Here is a 17035-nt window from a genome sequence, read left to right on the forward strand (position 1 = left end):
CAATCCCTGTCCCCATTGCTCTTTAGCAGGCTCTGCCTGTCTGAGCCTTGGGTGGCCCCAGAGTGAGGGATGTCTCAACTGTCGCATCTCCTCCTTCAGTAGTGGACTACCATTACCTCCTCTTCTGTGTAAGGCCCTCAAGCCCTGGAAGTCCCCCTGCTTGGCCCACAACTTCAGCAGGCCCCATGCACCCAAGCCGAAGGGGATTGAGATGGCTGCAAGGGTTCCCCCACAGCTGTGTCACCTTGAGTGTATCCTTCCCAGGCTGTCTCTCGTACCTCTGTCCTCCCTGCCTTAGCATACCCTTCTGCTATCTGACATCCAATCTTCCAACTCCAACTCACTTACTACGTCTCAAAAACCTTCCTGGTCTGGTATCATAGATTTGTATCAGATGCCCTCCCAAGGTCTCTAACCTTTGGCATCTTATTAACTTCTTTGTGCATAGGTTTCTCATCTCCGAAAAGGGCATGATAATAGCATCAATCATGTAGGTAGCCTGAAGATTCAGTGAGGTCATACATGTAATGCATTACCTGGAACCTAGAAGTTAAGAACCAGGATCTCGGGAGCAAAATTGCCCAGGTTCAGAGCCTTCCTGTGAAGCCCTGAGCAAGTCTGTTCACTTTTCTGCGTCTCAGTTTCTTTATCCATAACATGGAGGCCATGATACTTACCCCATGGAGTTCCTGTGAGCATCGGTGGGACTAATTCTTACAGAGCACCTGGAGCAGTGTCAGTCACACGGTGTGAGCTCAAGAAACGTTAGCCCTGATGGTGGTGATGACAGCTCTCTATTCTGTGAGGCCCCGTGCTTCCCCAGGCAGAGCACTCATCGCACTGGAGTCTTAATTGCTTATTTTCCTTGACAGCCCTTGAGTCCTGTCAGAGCAGGGGCCGTGTCTCTTACTCATGATGGCTCACGGAAGGGAACCCAACAAATATTTGTTCAGTGACTAACCAAATGAAAAGGTTAGTGTCAAATCATGCATGGCACCCACCTGTGGTTGAATGCAGTGATGGGCTGCATAGCTCCACTCAATGAACATTTCATTATTCCAAATATCCTTTTGAGAAAAAGCCTCATTTAAAAAAAAAATCATATTCTATTTTGAGTCATCAACAGCATCCTTCCATCCATCAAGCTGTGGTGTTGGGACCCTTTTCTTTGACCTTTATAAAAGGATAAGTGAAGATTTATGGTGCTCTCCACCCATACTCTCGTCTCCCTGCTTGGCACGATCCCAGGACGCTTGAGGTTATGACCTGAGCCGAAGGCAGATGCTTAAGCAGCTGAGCCACCCAGGCGCCCCTTTCTTAAACTTTTTATTTTTATTTTATTTTTTTTAATTTTTATTTATTTATGATAGTCACAGAGGGAGAGAGAGGCGCAGAGACACAGGCCGAGGGAGAAGCAGGCTCCACGCACCGGGAGCCCAACGTGGGATTCGATCCCGGATCTCCAGGATCGCGCCCTGGGCCAAAGGCAGGCGCCAAACCGCTGCACCACCCAGGGATCCCTTTCTTGACCTTTTTAAAGTGGTTTTCAAGTTGATGGTTTACAGTCAGTGATTCAGGCGTACCATTTCTGTTAAAATAGCAGCGTGGCATTGGTCAGGATCAGACTGGTAGGGCTTTGTGTCTGTTCCTAGTCATTCCCTGAATCACTGTGGAGGCCCTCCAGATGTTGTCCTACCTCTAGCCTGTACTATGCTGTTAGAATTTTCATTCTGAACCTCAAATCCGATGCCACTCCACTGTGGAGAATCCATCGATGGCTTCCCGTGGCCCCTAGTTCCCAGTTCATGGCTCTTTTCAGCCCTTACTCGGTGCCCAGGTGCAGGAGCCTGACCACATTCCCTCTCCCATCCTCTGTATGTGTGCTTCTGTCTTATCTGAGATCTGCTTAGGCTGTTGCCCTATGAAACCTTTCCTGGCTTCTCTCTGCTCCCAGAAGCGCTGTAAATTGTTATTTCCATTGGTGTGTCCCAGATCCAGGCAAAGGGTTGTTTACATTGTATTAGCTCCCAAGGTTGGGGACTGCGGCTCATTTCTCTCCTTCGATCCTTTCCAGTTTTCAACATTTAGAGAGGGCTCTAGGATACTGGCTGAGTGAATAAAGATCTATATATCTCGGAGCAAGACCATCCTAAGATGCCCTCTGTCCAGAGAGTTCTTTATTTTTTTTTTTTTAAGATTTATTTATTTGTTTGTTTATGATAGACATAGAGAGAGGCAGAGACACAGGAGGAGGGAGAAGCAGGCTCCATGCCGGGAGCCCGACATGGGACTCGATCCCAGGACTCCAGGATTGCGTCCTGGGCCAAAGGCAGGCGCTAAACCGTTGAGCCACACAGGGATCCCCTGTCCAGAGAGTTCTTTGGCCCTCTGTGGATACATACCTGCGGACCGCCAGGGCTGGCATTTTACCACACTGGTGTGAGGTGCAGAGGACTAAGACGTTGGTCCTTTGATGAATGCTTTTTGCTAACTAAATTAAATCCCAAGTCTTACAGTAAAAAAAAAAGAAAAAAATTTATGTGTTTACTTCAAAAGGGTTTATTTATGTGAGAGAGAGAAAGAATAGAAGCAAGGGGAGGCCATAGGCACAGGGAGAAGAAGTCACCCCCCCACACACTCAGCAGGGAGCCTGATGTGGGGCTCAGTCCCAGAACCCCAGCATCATGACCTGAGCCGAAGATAGACACATTTAAGTGACTGAGCCAACCGGGTGCCTCTAAGAAAATTTTGAATGAACACGAGAGTTTCAGCTTACCCTTCAGAGATGTGTGATCCTCGTCATCTGGAAGTAATTTTCAAGTTTTACGTTCTTCTAGTTTATCCTATGAAAACAAGTTTTTCGCCCTTTGTCAATAAATACGAGGGTATGTTGCAGTAAATGTGCTTTTTTAGATGCCACATGGCACCCGAGGCTGTGCATCTGCAGAATACGACCCAGCTTGCTAGAACCCCAAGTGAAATAGGGGTAAGTGGGCGCTCACTGAAGCCCAGAGGTGGTTGTGGGCTGAAAAATGCGTTGGTCTTTGTGTATGGTTGTTGTGATAGTGAATTCGGTTCCCTGGTGTCTGAGTCTTGCCTATCCTGGAGCAGGGGAATCGTGACACCGATGCTACTGACTTCAGGTCTGAATAGGAGTCCATCTTTCAGTTAACTGTGAGAAAATAAGCGCTGTGTTAAACATTTTGTTTGAGAAATGGGGGGGGGGGGCAAGACGGTGGAGGAGTAGGGTCCCCAAGTCACCTGTCCCCACCAACTTCCCTAGATAACTTTCAAATCATCCTGAAAACCTACGAATTCGACCTGAGATTTAAAGAGCGAACAGCTGGAACGCTACAGACAGAAGAGCTTGCGCTTCTAACAAGTAGACCTCGTTCTTAGCCACTGGGCACTGAGCAAAATGACTAGAAAGAAGAACTCCCCACAAAAGAAAGAATCAGAAACCGTTCTCTCTGCCACTGAGTTACAGAATTTGGATTACAATTCGATGGGAGAAAGCCAATTCAGAAGCACAATTATAAAGCTCTTGATGGCTCTGGGAAAAAAGCATAAGGGATTCAAGAGACTTCATGACTGCAGAATTAAGATCGGGCCGAAATTCAAAATCAGTGAAAGGAGATGCAATCCAAACTGGAGGTCCTAACCACAAGGGTTCATGAGGTAGAAGAACGAGTGAGTGACATAGAAGACACGTTGATGGTGAGAAAGGAGGCCGAGGGAAAAAGAGAAGAACAATGAAAAGGCCACGAGGAAAGGTTAAGGGGAATAAATGACAGCCTCGAAAGGAAAAGTCTACATTTAGTTGGGTTTCCAGAGGGCGCCAAGAGGGACCGAGGACCAGAAAGCGTATTTGAACAAATCATAGCTGAGAACTTCCCTAATCTGGGGAGGGGAAACAGGCATTCAGATCCAGGAGATAGAGAGGTCCCCACCTAAAATCAAGTCCTGGAGGTGACATATTCCTTGTTTACAAATTTTACTTGAAGCCCATTTTTTGGTTACTTGTGAATGAGACCACGTTGAGTTGGGGCTCCCCTCAACAAAGGGCTCTCGGATCTGTCCAAGTGAAAACTATCTTTTGGTGCCCTGAGTGGAAAGCCTGTAGGAACCTCCTCTCCCACTTCCTAGAGTCCCTGGACCACCCCTGGTATCTGTACATTGTCTGTGGGCTCCAAATGCAAGAAATATCCGTCCTTGGCCCTGTGCTAGGTACCGTTAAAGCAGCGATTGCTGGCCACGCACTGGGCTCTTCTGGAAATGGAGTATCTCACAGCCCCTGAGCCTTGAGATGCAGACGTCTGCTATTCTCTCCGTCTTGCTACCTCCACAAGCTTAAGAGAGCTACCAAGGTCTTCTTGCCACTGGATGAACCCAAAGTCTGCATATCCTACCTGCAAGCGAGAGCGGTTTCTTCAGTGGACCACCGTCTGTTGCCAGATTGCGGGTGCCGAAGGATGTCAGCCCTTCCTTAAACTTAACCCTTGGCTACCCGGGGATTCCCTTGGGATCAGCTCAGTGAGCATCCATGGGACCTCATACATTCTGTTCGTGACCGACCGCCTCCTGGTCAAGGGCCAACGTCACCTCACCTCCTAGGGAAGCACCTGTCCTACTCCTTAAAAGTCTCAGTCCCAGGTTAGAAGAGATGCCCAGACATCAGACTCCATTGGGATGTAAAGCCGGGGATGAAGATTCAATATGAAGGGCTGCCTTGGTTTCGGGTAAAATCCAAGGGTCTGATTCCAAGTTCCCTTCCCCCTCTGCTCCCACAGATAAGGTCCCCTGGCCAAACAACAGCACTCCTTATCACAGGGACTGGGTACAGTTTATCCCTAAATAGTAAGCTGCGGTTCCCTGACAGCCTGAGGAATGATCCAGCAAGCCAGTCATAGCTTCCTGCAGGATCTAGGGCTCACCTTCGCTCTCGTCCGCCCCGGCGCCCCCCGCCCCCCCGCCAGCCCTCGTTCCCAGATGCAGCCGTCCGGTGGCCCTGCGTGGGCTGTGTGCCATCCTCCCCTGGGTCGTGAGTATGTGTGGTTAATAAATTACTGTCGAGAGCTCATCTGTTCAACCTCCGGGCATCCTGTGAACCTCAGGGTGGAAATCACTCTCTTCACCAATGGGTGAAGAGGAGGAAAAGGGAATCCTTGTGGTCTGCAGCTTTGTCAAGGCATTCCCCTTGATGATGAGGCTCCTGGACTCGAAGTGTTGTGGATTAATCATCTGTTTGGAGCTTGCAAGAGTTCACAGGTGGTTGGAGGGGTAGGGGGAAGCCTTTTATGTGAGTGATGGGCTGGTAGGAAGGTCCCAAAGGCGAGGGCTTGGATGGTCTGTTACAGTTTAAACTCCCGCTAAAATAAGTCCAGCAGGGAAGTAACATCCGATTTTCACCTTAGTTCACCCTGTCAGAAAGGTGGAGAACGGATTCACAGGAGGCCAAGAGTGGAACCGGCAAGTTCACTAGGGAGTCGATGGCACGGGTCCATGTAAGAGAGAGAGGAGTAGGTGAACAAGGGCAGTGGGAACAGAAAAGGAGGGAAAGAATGAAGATATTTGGAGGGCTGACGAAAAAGCAGAATGGAAAAGTAGTGGAATGAGATCTTTTTCTTTTTTTTTAAATTTTTCTTAATTTATTTATGACAGTCACAGAGAGAGAGAGAGAGAGAGAGGCAGAGACACAGAGAGAGAAGCAGGCTCCATGCACCGGGAGCCTGACGTGGGATTCAATCCCGGGTCTCTAGGATCACGCCCTGGGCCAAAGGCAGGCACCAAACCGCTGCGCCACCCAGGGATGCCTGGAATGAGATCTTTAAATAAGTATGAATGAATAGTTTCCAGGGTACACTGGAGCAATTAGCCCTGAATTGCAAATGAAGCTTTGGAATGGCTTCTTGGGAAATGAACAAGGGAGATGACCGTGAACTTCTGGACGAACAGCCACCTAAATGCTGATCAAGGGGAGCTACTTCAAAAATTCAAGGTACGTTTGTAAACAGCAGAGTTTATGCCAGTAGGGATGGATTCACGTTTGGAAAGGTCTCTAAAGCAGATTAAAGTTAGAAAACAGCAAGTCGGAGAATGGTCTACTCCCAAATAGTCGTGTATCTCTAATAGGCCCGACAGAAATCAGGTTACTCATAGAGGGATTTTCTAGGCAACAGAAAAAGCATCGGGGGGGGGGGGGGGGGAGCGTGGATTAGAAATCAAAGAAAAGAGAAATGGGACCTACCTAGCTGGGAAATGGAACTTGAATTTTTATTTTGAATTAATTCATGTTGTACTTTGGAGCATGCCATGCACCTCCTCTCTCATACGAGGAGTACGCGCTCATGTGTTTGACATTAAAACCAGTTGAGAGGCCCCGGGGTGGCTCAGTGGTTGAGCATCTGCCTTTGGCTCAGGTCCTGATCCCACGAAACTGGGATGCGGTCCCGCACCAGGTTCCCCCGCATGGAGCCTCTGCCTCTCTCGTGAATCCAAGAAGAAAACCTTAAGAAACCATAAAAACGGGTCGATGTTTTCATTCCCCGAGGTATCGGTAGATACGTGCCCCTTGTACAAAAGAAATGAAAACATCACCAACACTATTGGAAGTAGCCGTTGACCACAGCCTCCTACCCCGAACCCCCACCCATGTCCTCTCTCATGAGAAGCAAGCCCTCTTTGAAGTTGGCAAATCCACACCTCTGCAGTCAGTAAAAGACACTTTAAAAGAAGTCACGTAAGAATATGTTTATTAAGCTGAAAGCAAAACTGCAAATGTATGGTACGTTTTGCAAAAGGCTCTCTTGGGATAAGGGACGCACACAGTGACCTGTGTTCTTGGACGCGCCGTGTGGTCTCGGGCTTGAGACTCCTCTATTGGTTTGAGAGGCCTCTGGCCACGCTCCCAACCTCGCTGGCAGGTGAGAGTATCAAGGGTGTGTACGTGGGTAAAGCATTAGTCACAGCATTTAGGAGAAGATGCTGTGATCCGTCAGTTTCCGGTCCACGTGGGTCAGTAAGAGAGACAGCTGTGGCGCGGGGCTTGGCAGCTTTCTTTGGGGGTGTGGATCCCAGGGTGATTGTGTGCCGCGGTGGGCCTTTTTCCTTAGTGCCTTTTCCTTTTCCTACCGAATCTGGAGGCTTCTTGTCAGCAGCAGAGGGACTGCGTGGCGGAAGAGCTAAATCGGATTCCCCTCGTAGGAAGTTGACAAAAAGCCCTGCAAAGGAGCTCTTGGGCGTCGGTTGGGGATCTGGCTTCACGGGGGGCTTGGGGGTACTTTTGGATCCAGGCCCCCCAGTCATGCATCTGATAACCCCACCTTGCTCTTCGCTGCAAAGCTGCCGCACGTCTTCCTCCTTGATCCCTAGGGTGCCTCCCATCCGCCTCAGTGCTTCAGGCCGATCCTTTTGAGGCGCCTGAAAGTATCCCAGTAAGAGTCTCCTTACTAGGGTTTTGCCCACCATTCCTTCAGAGCTACTTACGAGGTTCATCAGTTTCTTGTGCGTCTCATCCAGTACTTCCTGCTGGACCTCGTTCTGTTTTCTGAGTTCCTCCAGTTCCTCTTCCTTCAGGTCCAAGACGGTGTTTGTTGTAGTGAATCGTGCCTGTAAGGACGTCAGTTTTCCTTGTAGAGTGTCTGTCTTTTCCATCCACTCGGCTACCTCCGACTTGAGACTGGCTAGTGTTTGAGCGTACTGCTTTCCTTGTTCCTGCGAGGCGGAAAGCCGCGCCGCCGTTTCCTCCTTCTGTCGGGTGATGAGGCGCAGTTGGTCCCGCAGGGCCTCCACCTGCATACTGGCCTGGTGGGTCGCACTCGCCGTGGCATTGGAGGACACCGCCAGCTTTTCCTCCAGCACCGCGACTTCTTTTTGGAGCTTAGCCACTTTGTCTTCTGCCAGCAGAGACTCACGCTGCCGAGTATCCTCCGATTCCACAGCGCGGTGACGCGTTCTCTCCAGCTCCTGGTTCAGGTGTGATTCCTTGTCACGCAGCTGCTGAAGCTCATCCTGGAGGGCACAGTTTTCCCTCTGTTTGTGTTTCAGCGCCAACGGGACTCCGTCCCTCTCCTGCTGAAACAGGATCGCCTTTTCCCGCGTCGACGTAGCTGCATCTGGAAGCTGATTCAGTTCCCCGGCCTCGCCCTCTTCTCGCTCTTTCAGTAGTTGCTCCAAAGCAAGAGCCTTCGCTTCGATCGCAGCGTGGCGGGATTCCTCCTCTTGCCACATCCTCAAAAGCCTCACGTTGGTCTCTTGCAGTGCCTGCTTTTCTGCTTCCTTTTCCCTAGAGGATTCCGCTCTTTTTTCGTTTTCCTCTTTCAGTTGGCACGCGTCCGTCTCCAGATCGGCTATTCTCTCCTTCAGGTTTCTCACCGCCTGCCTCAACAGCTCATTCTCACTCGCTTGGCCAGCGAGGTCCTCCGTTAAGGAATGCAACTGCTCGCTGTTCGCCTGGATCAGGAGCTCTTTAGCCTGGATTAAGTTGTGTAGAACCGCCTCTTCCTCCCTCAGCTGCTGGATTTCGGAATCGGCGCGTTCGCGTGCTTTGCGTTCGCGTTCTGACGTGGCAGCAGCGCGATCCACCAACCTCTGGTTGTCTTCCTGCAGGGTTCGAATCGTCGTCTCTCGGTCTTGCACTGACTTCCTCAGCTCTTCCACCTCCTCTTGGAGCCACGGAGGAGACTCAGTCGCTGAGTCCGATGTAAAGGCCTTCAGAGGTTCCTCCGACTCTGAGGACTGGGTGGAGGGCTGGAGGCAGCTCACGTCAAGCTTCCCCAGAAGGCGATCCTGGGCGTTGCAGAGCTCCCCGATGCGGAGCTGGATTTGTGCCAGTTCCTTCTCCAGATTCCTTAGGCTGTTTTCATTTCCTCTGTAATCTCTGATCACGTCCATATAGGTCGTCTCTAGCTCAGAATGACCGTCGATGTCGGTTAAGGCCCGCACCTGCTGTTGTCGAAGAAGCTCCTGAAGCCGGGGTGACTCACGCTTCATATCTTGTACTGTGGCCACCACCTGCTGCTTCCACTCTTCCATTATCTTCACTCGCTGCCTGAATGTGTCTCGCTCCTCTAGAAGCTCCTTGAACCGACGCACGGGCACGCCTGGAACCTCATCAGCGGTGCTGGGTGTTTGCAGAATTGTCAGTAAAGTCTGACACTTCTGCCTTAAGGCGTCGACTTCGAGGTCTCTCTCTCGAATAACGTGGGATAAATGCCGAATCGTTTCTCTAAACATATCCTGACCACGATTTTCAATTCGAGTGGCCAGCTTTTTATTTTCCTCTTGCATTTTCCTGAGGTCTGCTTCTCTGGACGCAATTAGGTCTATCACTTTGTGATACTCTCTCTTCAGATTGCTGTTCTCTCTCGTTTTGTCCTCTAAGACAGCCAGTGCCCGTTCGCTTTGCAGAGCAGACTCTTGCAACTGCTGCTGAAGCTGCTCTACGTGCTGGCCGTGAGAAGCCGCAGATATTCTGCTCCGAAGACCCTGAATCTCCGCATCTTTTTGCTCGATGATCCGAGTTAGTTTCCCGAGCTCATCCTGGGACAGCGGGTCGGTCTGTTCAGTCAGCCGGATGTTCTTTTCGGTTAGAAGCTTCCCTCCCAGTTCTTGGTCTTCTATTCCTTGTGCTGATCTTTCCGTTTCGGCTCTAGAGACGTCATGCTTTTCACTTCGGTTTTCTGCACTAAGATGCTGCCTTGTCGCGCCTTGGACAGCGCCAGAAGGTTGTGTTGCAACGTGCCGGCCTGGGGCGGCCAGCTGGGCTTTAATGTGTTCTACTGTGTCTTGCAAATTCTGAATCTCCTCGTCTTTGGCGGAAAGGAGCTGAGCGTGCTCACTGGTCATCTGCTCCCGCTGGCCTTTAAGATGGTCCACTTTCTGCTTCTGCTCTTCCAGGGAGTGAAGCAGTCGTATCTTCCCCTGCTGCTGATCGTTAATGATCTTCTGTTGTTGTTTTATTTCGTCTTCGAGGTCAACTCTCAATTCATTCAGCTGCAACACCTCACACTCTAGTTCTATGATGTCATCTAGGAGTTTAGGGAAAGCCTGACTCTGTTGTTTTAGTCGCTCCAGTTCTTCTCTCAGGTGAGTATTTTCTTTCGTCATGGATGTGAGGGATGTGTCTTTTTCGTCCACGGCTTGCTGTAAAATTTCATTTCTTCTTAAGGCTTGGGTACACTTTTCCAGGTCCTCTGGAAGCTCTGGACTTCCTTTAAGGCTGTCAATACAAATGCCTTTGTCTTTGACCAGTTGCGTCAATTGCTTGTGTTCCTCCAAAACGCAGGCCAGGATTTCCTGGGTTTCTTTACGGTCGGCATCCATTTGCTCGAGACTCTTCTTGAGGCGTAATATTTCGACGTCCTTCTCTGGACCCACTTGAACGAAGTGGGCACGCTCCAGAGGTGAGGCCGAATGATGCGGGTTATGTGTGCTTGACAACTCTTTGATGGTTTGATCATACTTGTTTGTTGCTTCCAAAAGCTTCTTCTCCGCCCGACACAACTTGGCTATTAAGTGTCCTTTATCGATTTTTAAAGCCCTCAGAGCGGTGTTTTTTTCCAGAGAATCCTCATTGCTACGGAGAATAGATTGTTCCAGCTGATGTCTTGTATCTTTGAGCGCCAAGACCAACCTGTGGTTTTCCTCTCTGAGATCAGTGCTGTGTCTGTTTAGTTGGTCATTCAGCTGCTCCATTTCTGAAACCTTTTGTTCCAGCCTTCTGAGCTCAGTTTCCCTCGCTCTAACTGAGTCGTCTTCCGGATGACTGGGAGAGTCTTGCTTAAGAGACTCCGTTAGCTCCTCTGTGGCGTTACAGAGGGCCTTCTCGTTTTGTTTACTATGTTCCTGAGGTTCAGAGCCCTCCTGCTGGATGTTGAGGTGACCTCTTTCTGACCGATCTGGCCGATGCAAATCATTAGGCGCCAGTTCACTTTGAATTAACTTTTCTTTCTGCGCATCTAACTCTGTAGTCGCGTTCGTCTCATCTTCAAGTTGACAAGCTCCCTTTTCTTCCTCATGGACCTCTTGTCTTAGTTTAATGGTGATGCTACTGCCTTCATTTTCTTGTTGTGGTAGCCGGCCTTCCATCGAAGCCCCGGGCAGTGTGGTCCCGTTGTGTCCGTGCGGTTCCCCTGACGCGGCTACCAGGGATTCCTCCTCAGTTGTCCTCTGATTGAAGTTTAGATCGTTGGCCTCCGAGTCACGTCTTAACGGATGTACTTCTGAATGCGAGGCGATGTCTCCTGGAGCTGCGCGTTCAATGGCCTCTTGCTCCTCGTTCACTTTAGGAAGCGGCGGTCCAAGTTCTTCCTTTCCTCGGCTTAACGATGAATTCTCTTGCCCCACGATGTGGACTCGCTCCGGAAGTTTCAGAGCGTCTTGCGTGAGATCGTTGTTGCCCTGGTCGGCGCCACACAGTCTCACCGTTCCCTTTCCGGCCTCGGACAGTGCTTCCTGCAGGCCGAACACTTCTTCCAGTGGTGTACGCCCTGAAAGAGCGCTCTCCTGCGTGACTCCTGCATCACTTCTCTTTGAAACGGAAGGCTGCAGTTCGTCCTCCTCGATCTTGTCTGTCCTTCCTTCAGGTGTCTGGTCCTGTTCTCTCCTCAAAACGTCTGTTTCACTTTCTGCAGAAGATAGTTGGTCACTTAGGGATTGTATTCTTTCTTCCAGTTCTTCCATTTTCCTGGCAGACTCTGCTTTTTCAGTTAGTAGAACTTGAATGGTTTTCTGCAGGTGCTCAATCGGAGGGTCATCGGCTACTCTGATTCCACAGGTGTCCTTCTGTAACAGGCTTTGCAGTTCTTCAACCTTTTCCTCAAGGCCGTTTAGTTTTCCGCGGTACCTGCGGATGACGTCTGCGAGCTTCTGCCGGTGGACGTTCTGCAGTACTGCCATTTCGAGTTGGTGGTCCTCGATTTCCTTGCTTCGCTTCTGCTCCAGTTCCTTGATGGTACTCTGCAGGTTGCAGATTTCGTGTGGCTCTAGGCTATTCGTTCCCTGCACCGAAGCCTGGGACAGACGTTTCCAATGACTGACTTCGGCCTCAAGTCTTAAGACTTGATTTGACAGTCTGTTTATTTCTTGCTGTGACCAGATCACATCAGCAAAGTCCACGGCGTCACCGTGGAAAGGTGAAGCGTGATGACCGAAATCGTAACTGGGGGAATGAGATTCCATGGCTGACAGTTGGCCACCAGCTCCAGAGTTTACCCTCGGAGCGGCTGACTGCGGCCTCAGCAGTTCCTCCTCGGTCCCTTGTGGTTTTTCGCTAAGCAGTGCTATTTGTACCTGGTTCTGTTGGAGCTGATGTCGGTAGCTAGCACTCTGCTGCTTTCGTTGAAGCTCTGAAGCTTCATACTTCTCTGCTGGATCACTACACAGAGTTTTAAGTCTCTCATTCTGTGATGTTAAGGTCACCCGACTCACCTCGTCCTCCTTTCTCCCAGAGTCAGGTACCTCGTCCACCTTTTCCCTTCCCTTCGTCGGCACATCTCTGGTGACACTGAAGATGTGGCCGGTGATGGAAGTCTCACTGCCGTCCGCTTGCCCTCGGAAACGGCCTAGGACAGAGCCCAGGCCACGGGTCCAGGAAAGCATTTGTGCGGGTCATAGAACCGATCTGGTCCACTTTGCAAAAAGCGTCCAGCCCGGTCGGACTACCCCGCCAAGTGTCCCAGAACTGCTGCCTGCGCAAGGCTAAGAACCCAAAGACAATGATGTGTTTCTAGGCAACGCCCGCCCCAGGTTCCACTACAGCAGGCCTGGAGTGGCAAGGCCTCGGGCCTTCTGAAGGCCGTCTGAGGCCCCCGGCCTCGGCTCCAGCCCCCGCCACGCGTCTCCCCGACTGCCCACGCTAGGGCCCGGCCCCTTCCCCTGCTCCCCGCTGCACTGGCTGTCCTGGGTGGGCCCTGGAGCGTGTGCCCACGGGCACCTGGCCCTCTCCTCCTCCCCGCCTAGTGGTATCCCACTACCCACGGTCCGCGAACTCTGGTTTCCTCGCAGTATTAGTTTCTTAATTGAGGTGAAAGGCACACAGTGACACGCGTCCATGCCCCGAGGAGAGCAGATCCCAATTGCAGAGAGGCGGCCGTCCCGGAGACCTTTTGCATTTGCAGCCTCTAGAGGCTCCCAGGTGCCCCGTCCCGGCCAGCCCCGCACAGGCAGTGTGTCTGTCCCATGCCGGCTTTGGGGGTACGCCGGCCGCCGCGTGGGCCTTCGTGTCTGCCGCCACCTGCAAGTGTGCAGCTGTTGCCCTGGCTGGGTGTCGTGGGCCGCGGAGTGCCGTCCACTGCTCTCAGGTTCAGAATGGCTGCAAAGGTTGAAAGGAGCAATCTGGTGAAGTCTCAAAAAACTAGTGTCCCTTGCCTTCCAACGAACAACTTGGGAAAGCCCAGAAATCCCCCTTCAGGGCAGCCCCTGTGGCTTAGCGGTTTAGCGCCGCCTTCGGCCCGGGGCCTGATTCTGGGGACCCGGGATCGAGTCCCACGTCGGGCTCCCTGCGTGGAGCCTGCTTCTCCCTCTGCCTCTCTCTTCTGTGTCTCTCATGAATAAATAAATAAAATCTTTAAAAACAGAAAAAGAAATCCCCCTTCAAAGTAAAAAGAGTTTAGAAGTGATTAGAATGGATTGAAGCTTCGTGGGAAACTGCACCTACCTTGTACACAGATCAACGTTAGCAAACTACAACCTGCACGCCCGCTCCAGCCCCAGTTGGCTGACATGGGTTTTAGCACTTTTAAATGGTTGAAAAAAATTTTTTTAAGGAGGATATCTTGTGACGTATGAAAACTATGTGAATTCATGGAGCACCTGGGTGGTTCAGTCCCTTAAGCATCCATCTGACTCTTGATCTCAGCTAGGTCTTGATCTCAGGGTCCTGAGTTCTTATATTTGGCCTTTCCAGAAAATGTATGGCGACTCCCGAGACAGGCAATTTTGTTTATTTAGATCTTGTCCGGAAATACGGAAATACGTTTGTGAGCAGGGAACAGAAAGAAAATAAGAGTTACAATATTTCAGCGGTCTGGAGGGAGGTCGGTGGGTGGAGGAGAGAGATAATGTCTGATCTCTCAGATCAGGGCATCAGCAACGCTGGGCTGTGTGTGCCTCCCCATTTGGACTGTATTAACAGAGTCAGCCACCTGCATTCATTTTGGCAGCAGCTTCTCAGACACGAGGTGGTACGTCTAAGAAGACAAAATACACCTCCAGATCAGCCTCGCATACCAGTCCTCAGAGCGATTCCAAAGAGCGTCCTCTTGAGGGTGGCCCCACACCCTGTGAGAGTGGCTGGTGTAGACCCGAGGTTGGCACATTGGTTGGTAAACAGCCAGATAATCTGTAAACGATCTGAGCTCCGCAGGCTGTATGGTCTCTGTTGGAGCCACTTAGCTCTGCTGTTGTGGCCTGAGAACAACCCATCGATGATACGTAAACCAACCCGCAAAAAAAAAAAAAAAAAAAAAAAAACCAACCCGCCTGGCTGTGCTCCAATAAAACTTTATTTGTGTGCATGGAACCAGAATTTCACGTAATTCTTGCACATCATATTATATAGTCCTCTTTTGAATCTTTTCCCGAAACCATTTTAAAATGAAAACTAGGGGTACCTGGGTGGCTCAGTGGTTGAGCATCTGCCTTTGGCTGAGGGCATGATCCTTGGGTCCTGAGATCAAGTCCCTTTTGGGACTCCCCTTCAGGGAGCCTACTTCTCCCTCTGCCTATGTCTCGGCCTCTCTTTCTGTGTTTCTCATGAATAAAGAAATAAAAATGTATAAAACAAATAAATAAAGTAAAATCTATTATTACTTTGCTGGCCATACTAAAATAGGCAGTGAGCTAGACTACACCTGTGGGCCGTAGTTTGCGGACCCCTGGTAATATGGGTAGTTTGATTTCTGTATTTTTTTAATGAAAAAAATATTAATTTTGGAAGGCCCTATCATTTTAATTTTGTTTATTATGGATTTTACTGTGGAAGGCAGTTCTAATTTTCTGCCTATTGCTGTTGAATTTTTTTCTTGCTACCTCTTTTGAAATCTAGAAAGTTCTTGTTTTCAACTCCGTCTGTATTGTTGGGACAGCCATTTACTTTTTCATTAATTCATCTTTGTATATTTATGAAGCACCTGCTGTGCAGCTGGCAGGTGGGATGACGGGTGCTGGAGCAGGGAACTGATGGGCAAGATAGACTTGGTCTCTGGCCCTACGGAACTCTGTGGCTGGGATGGGTCAGTCAAGTGCAGTGCGTGGATGATCCAGCATGCACTGAAGATGTGAAGTCGAGCACTTGTTGCCATGGCTCCCAGAATACCTGCATCATGTGTGTGGCCTGAATGCGGTAGTCAGCATCCTGGGAAACAAGATGCCATTCACAGCCGTGATGTTGGGCCTTTGAGTGTAGCCGTGGCAGAAACTTCTCCAGAAATCAGTACGCGATTAGAGTTGAAAATTGTCAGGCCAGTCGGAGATTCTCCTTTGACCCTGTGTCCTGGTTTAAGCATCTCTGTCTGTCTTTGTTGCATCGAACTGCTTCAGATTGGGAGCGTTTCCGTTTTCTCCTGGCCCGGAAGGGGACTGCGTGAGACTCCTGTCAGCCACAACCGCAGGGTGGGACATTACTACAAACCATCAGGGGAGAAGGGGGGACGTCGAGGCCTGCACAGCTCTGCTTCTGTTAGACTTTAGGAATCATGAGGGGCAAATGCTACACTTTCCCAAAAAGGAATCAGGGAATTGAAAATGCTGCCTGATGTAAGCCGTGTTTGAATGACTAGTGCAATTGCCCAGTGGCTTGCATAGGAAAAAACAAACCCCAGAGTAAACGGCAAGCGGGAGGTGCTTTCTTGCTTCGAATTGTTTCCCAGTTTCGGACAGGAAACATCCAAGTGTGTTTTCAAGCACAGAACATTGGACACAAGGCTCTGAAAGAAGAAAAAAGACCCATATGCACAAAGCTTGGGTCTATGTAGCAAAATGTCTGGTTTGAAACAATATGATTTAGCAAGTATTATTTTTCAAAAATTTTTGGATCACTTTGTCTTTAAGATGCCATGATAAGTTTAATATGGTGCCTCCCCCGCTTTGCTTCATTAGTGAATTTTTAAAATGTGATCAAAAATCAGATCTGAGGGCAGCCCCGGTGGCTTAGCAGTTTAGTGCTGCCTTCAGCCCAGGGCCTGATACTGGAGACCCGGGATCAAGTCCTACGTCAGGCTCCCTGCATGGAGCGTGCTTCTCGCTCTGCCTGTGTCTCTGCCTCTCTCTGTCTCTCTGTCTCTCATGAATAAATAAATAAAATCTTTTTTAAAAAATCAGATCTCAGTAAAGCCAAGTGTCTGTGGCTAATATAAATGCCTTTAAATGAGCACCTTGGCTGGTATTCTGAATAATTGCTGGACGTTCCTTGGGTAAAATGTTCAGATCTCTGGTAAAGATGAACACTTCAATACAGGTCAGCATACAAAGGGCTGAGCCTTGGACTGGTCCCAGTGATGAAGAAGATCAAGTCATTTGGACCACATATGGGGGGAGATAGGGGCAACGGTTGTTCCCTAAAATTAAGGGAGCGATAGCATAGGCCAGTGGGGGTATCTTTGTGTGAAGGAGCCATCCCAGCTTGTATGATACACTCCAGGATCATGATTTGTCACTCTAAGGAATCTTTCCCAGATATCCTATAGTCATGGATTGGCAGATTTAATATTATTAAAGTGTCTGTACTACCCAAAGCTGTCTACAGATTGAGTACAGTTCCTATCAAAACTCCAGTGGCATTTTTCACAGAAAAAGGAAAATACTTCTAAAATCCATATACAACGACAAAAGAGCCAAATAGTCAATGCAGTTTTGATTTTTTTTATAGTCCATTATGATAAATGTATTTTCTCTTCCTTATCATTTGCTTAATAACATTTTCTTTTCTCTAACTTAATTTATAATAAGAATACAGTACATAATGCACATAACATAAAACATGTTGAGTGACTATTTGTGTTATCAGTGAGGCTTCTGGTCAGCCATAGCACTATTA

The 17035-nt window shown here is 49.5% G+C and overlaps 2 protein-coding genes across 9 annotated transcripts in view; one reads left to right on the plus strand and one right to left on the minus strand.

Annotated features, from left to right (window-relative positions):
- The window catches only part of ARHGAP17 (Rho GTPase activating protein 17), a 90408-nt gene that overhangs the window by 6857 nt on the left and 66516 nt on the right, over window positions 1–17035 (plus strand). The window contains exon 1 of one of the 8 annotated variants that reach the window (XM_041747204.1): window positions 2253–5998. The exons of the other annotated variants lie outside the window; for them this stretch is intronic. Coding sequence (XP_041603138.1) covers window positions 5964–5998 — 35 coding nt within the window. The 5' untranslated portion in view covers window positions 2253–5963. Of the gene's footprint in view, window positions 1–2252; window positions 5999–17035 lie in introns of those variants that run through there. 8 annotated transcript variants of the gene reach the window in all.
- LOC121486334 (thyroid receptor-interacting protein 11-like) lies at window positions 6736–12615 on the minus strand. The gene has a single exon (XM_041747198.1). It carries the CDS (start codon window positions 12598–12600, stop codon window positions 6877–6879), a length of 5724 nt encoding a protein of 1907 aa, XP_041603132.1. The 5' UTR covers window positions 12601–12615; the 3' UTR covers window positions 6736–6876.

Source organism: Vulpes lagopus, chromosome 3 (genome assembly GCF_018345385.1).
Source record: "Vulpes lagopus strain Blue_001 chromosome 3, ASM1834538v1, whole genome shotgun sequence".
Lineage (NCBI taxonomy): Eukaryota > Metazoa > Chordata > Mammalia > Carnivora > Canidae > Vulpes > Vulpes lagopus.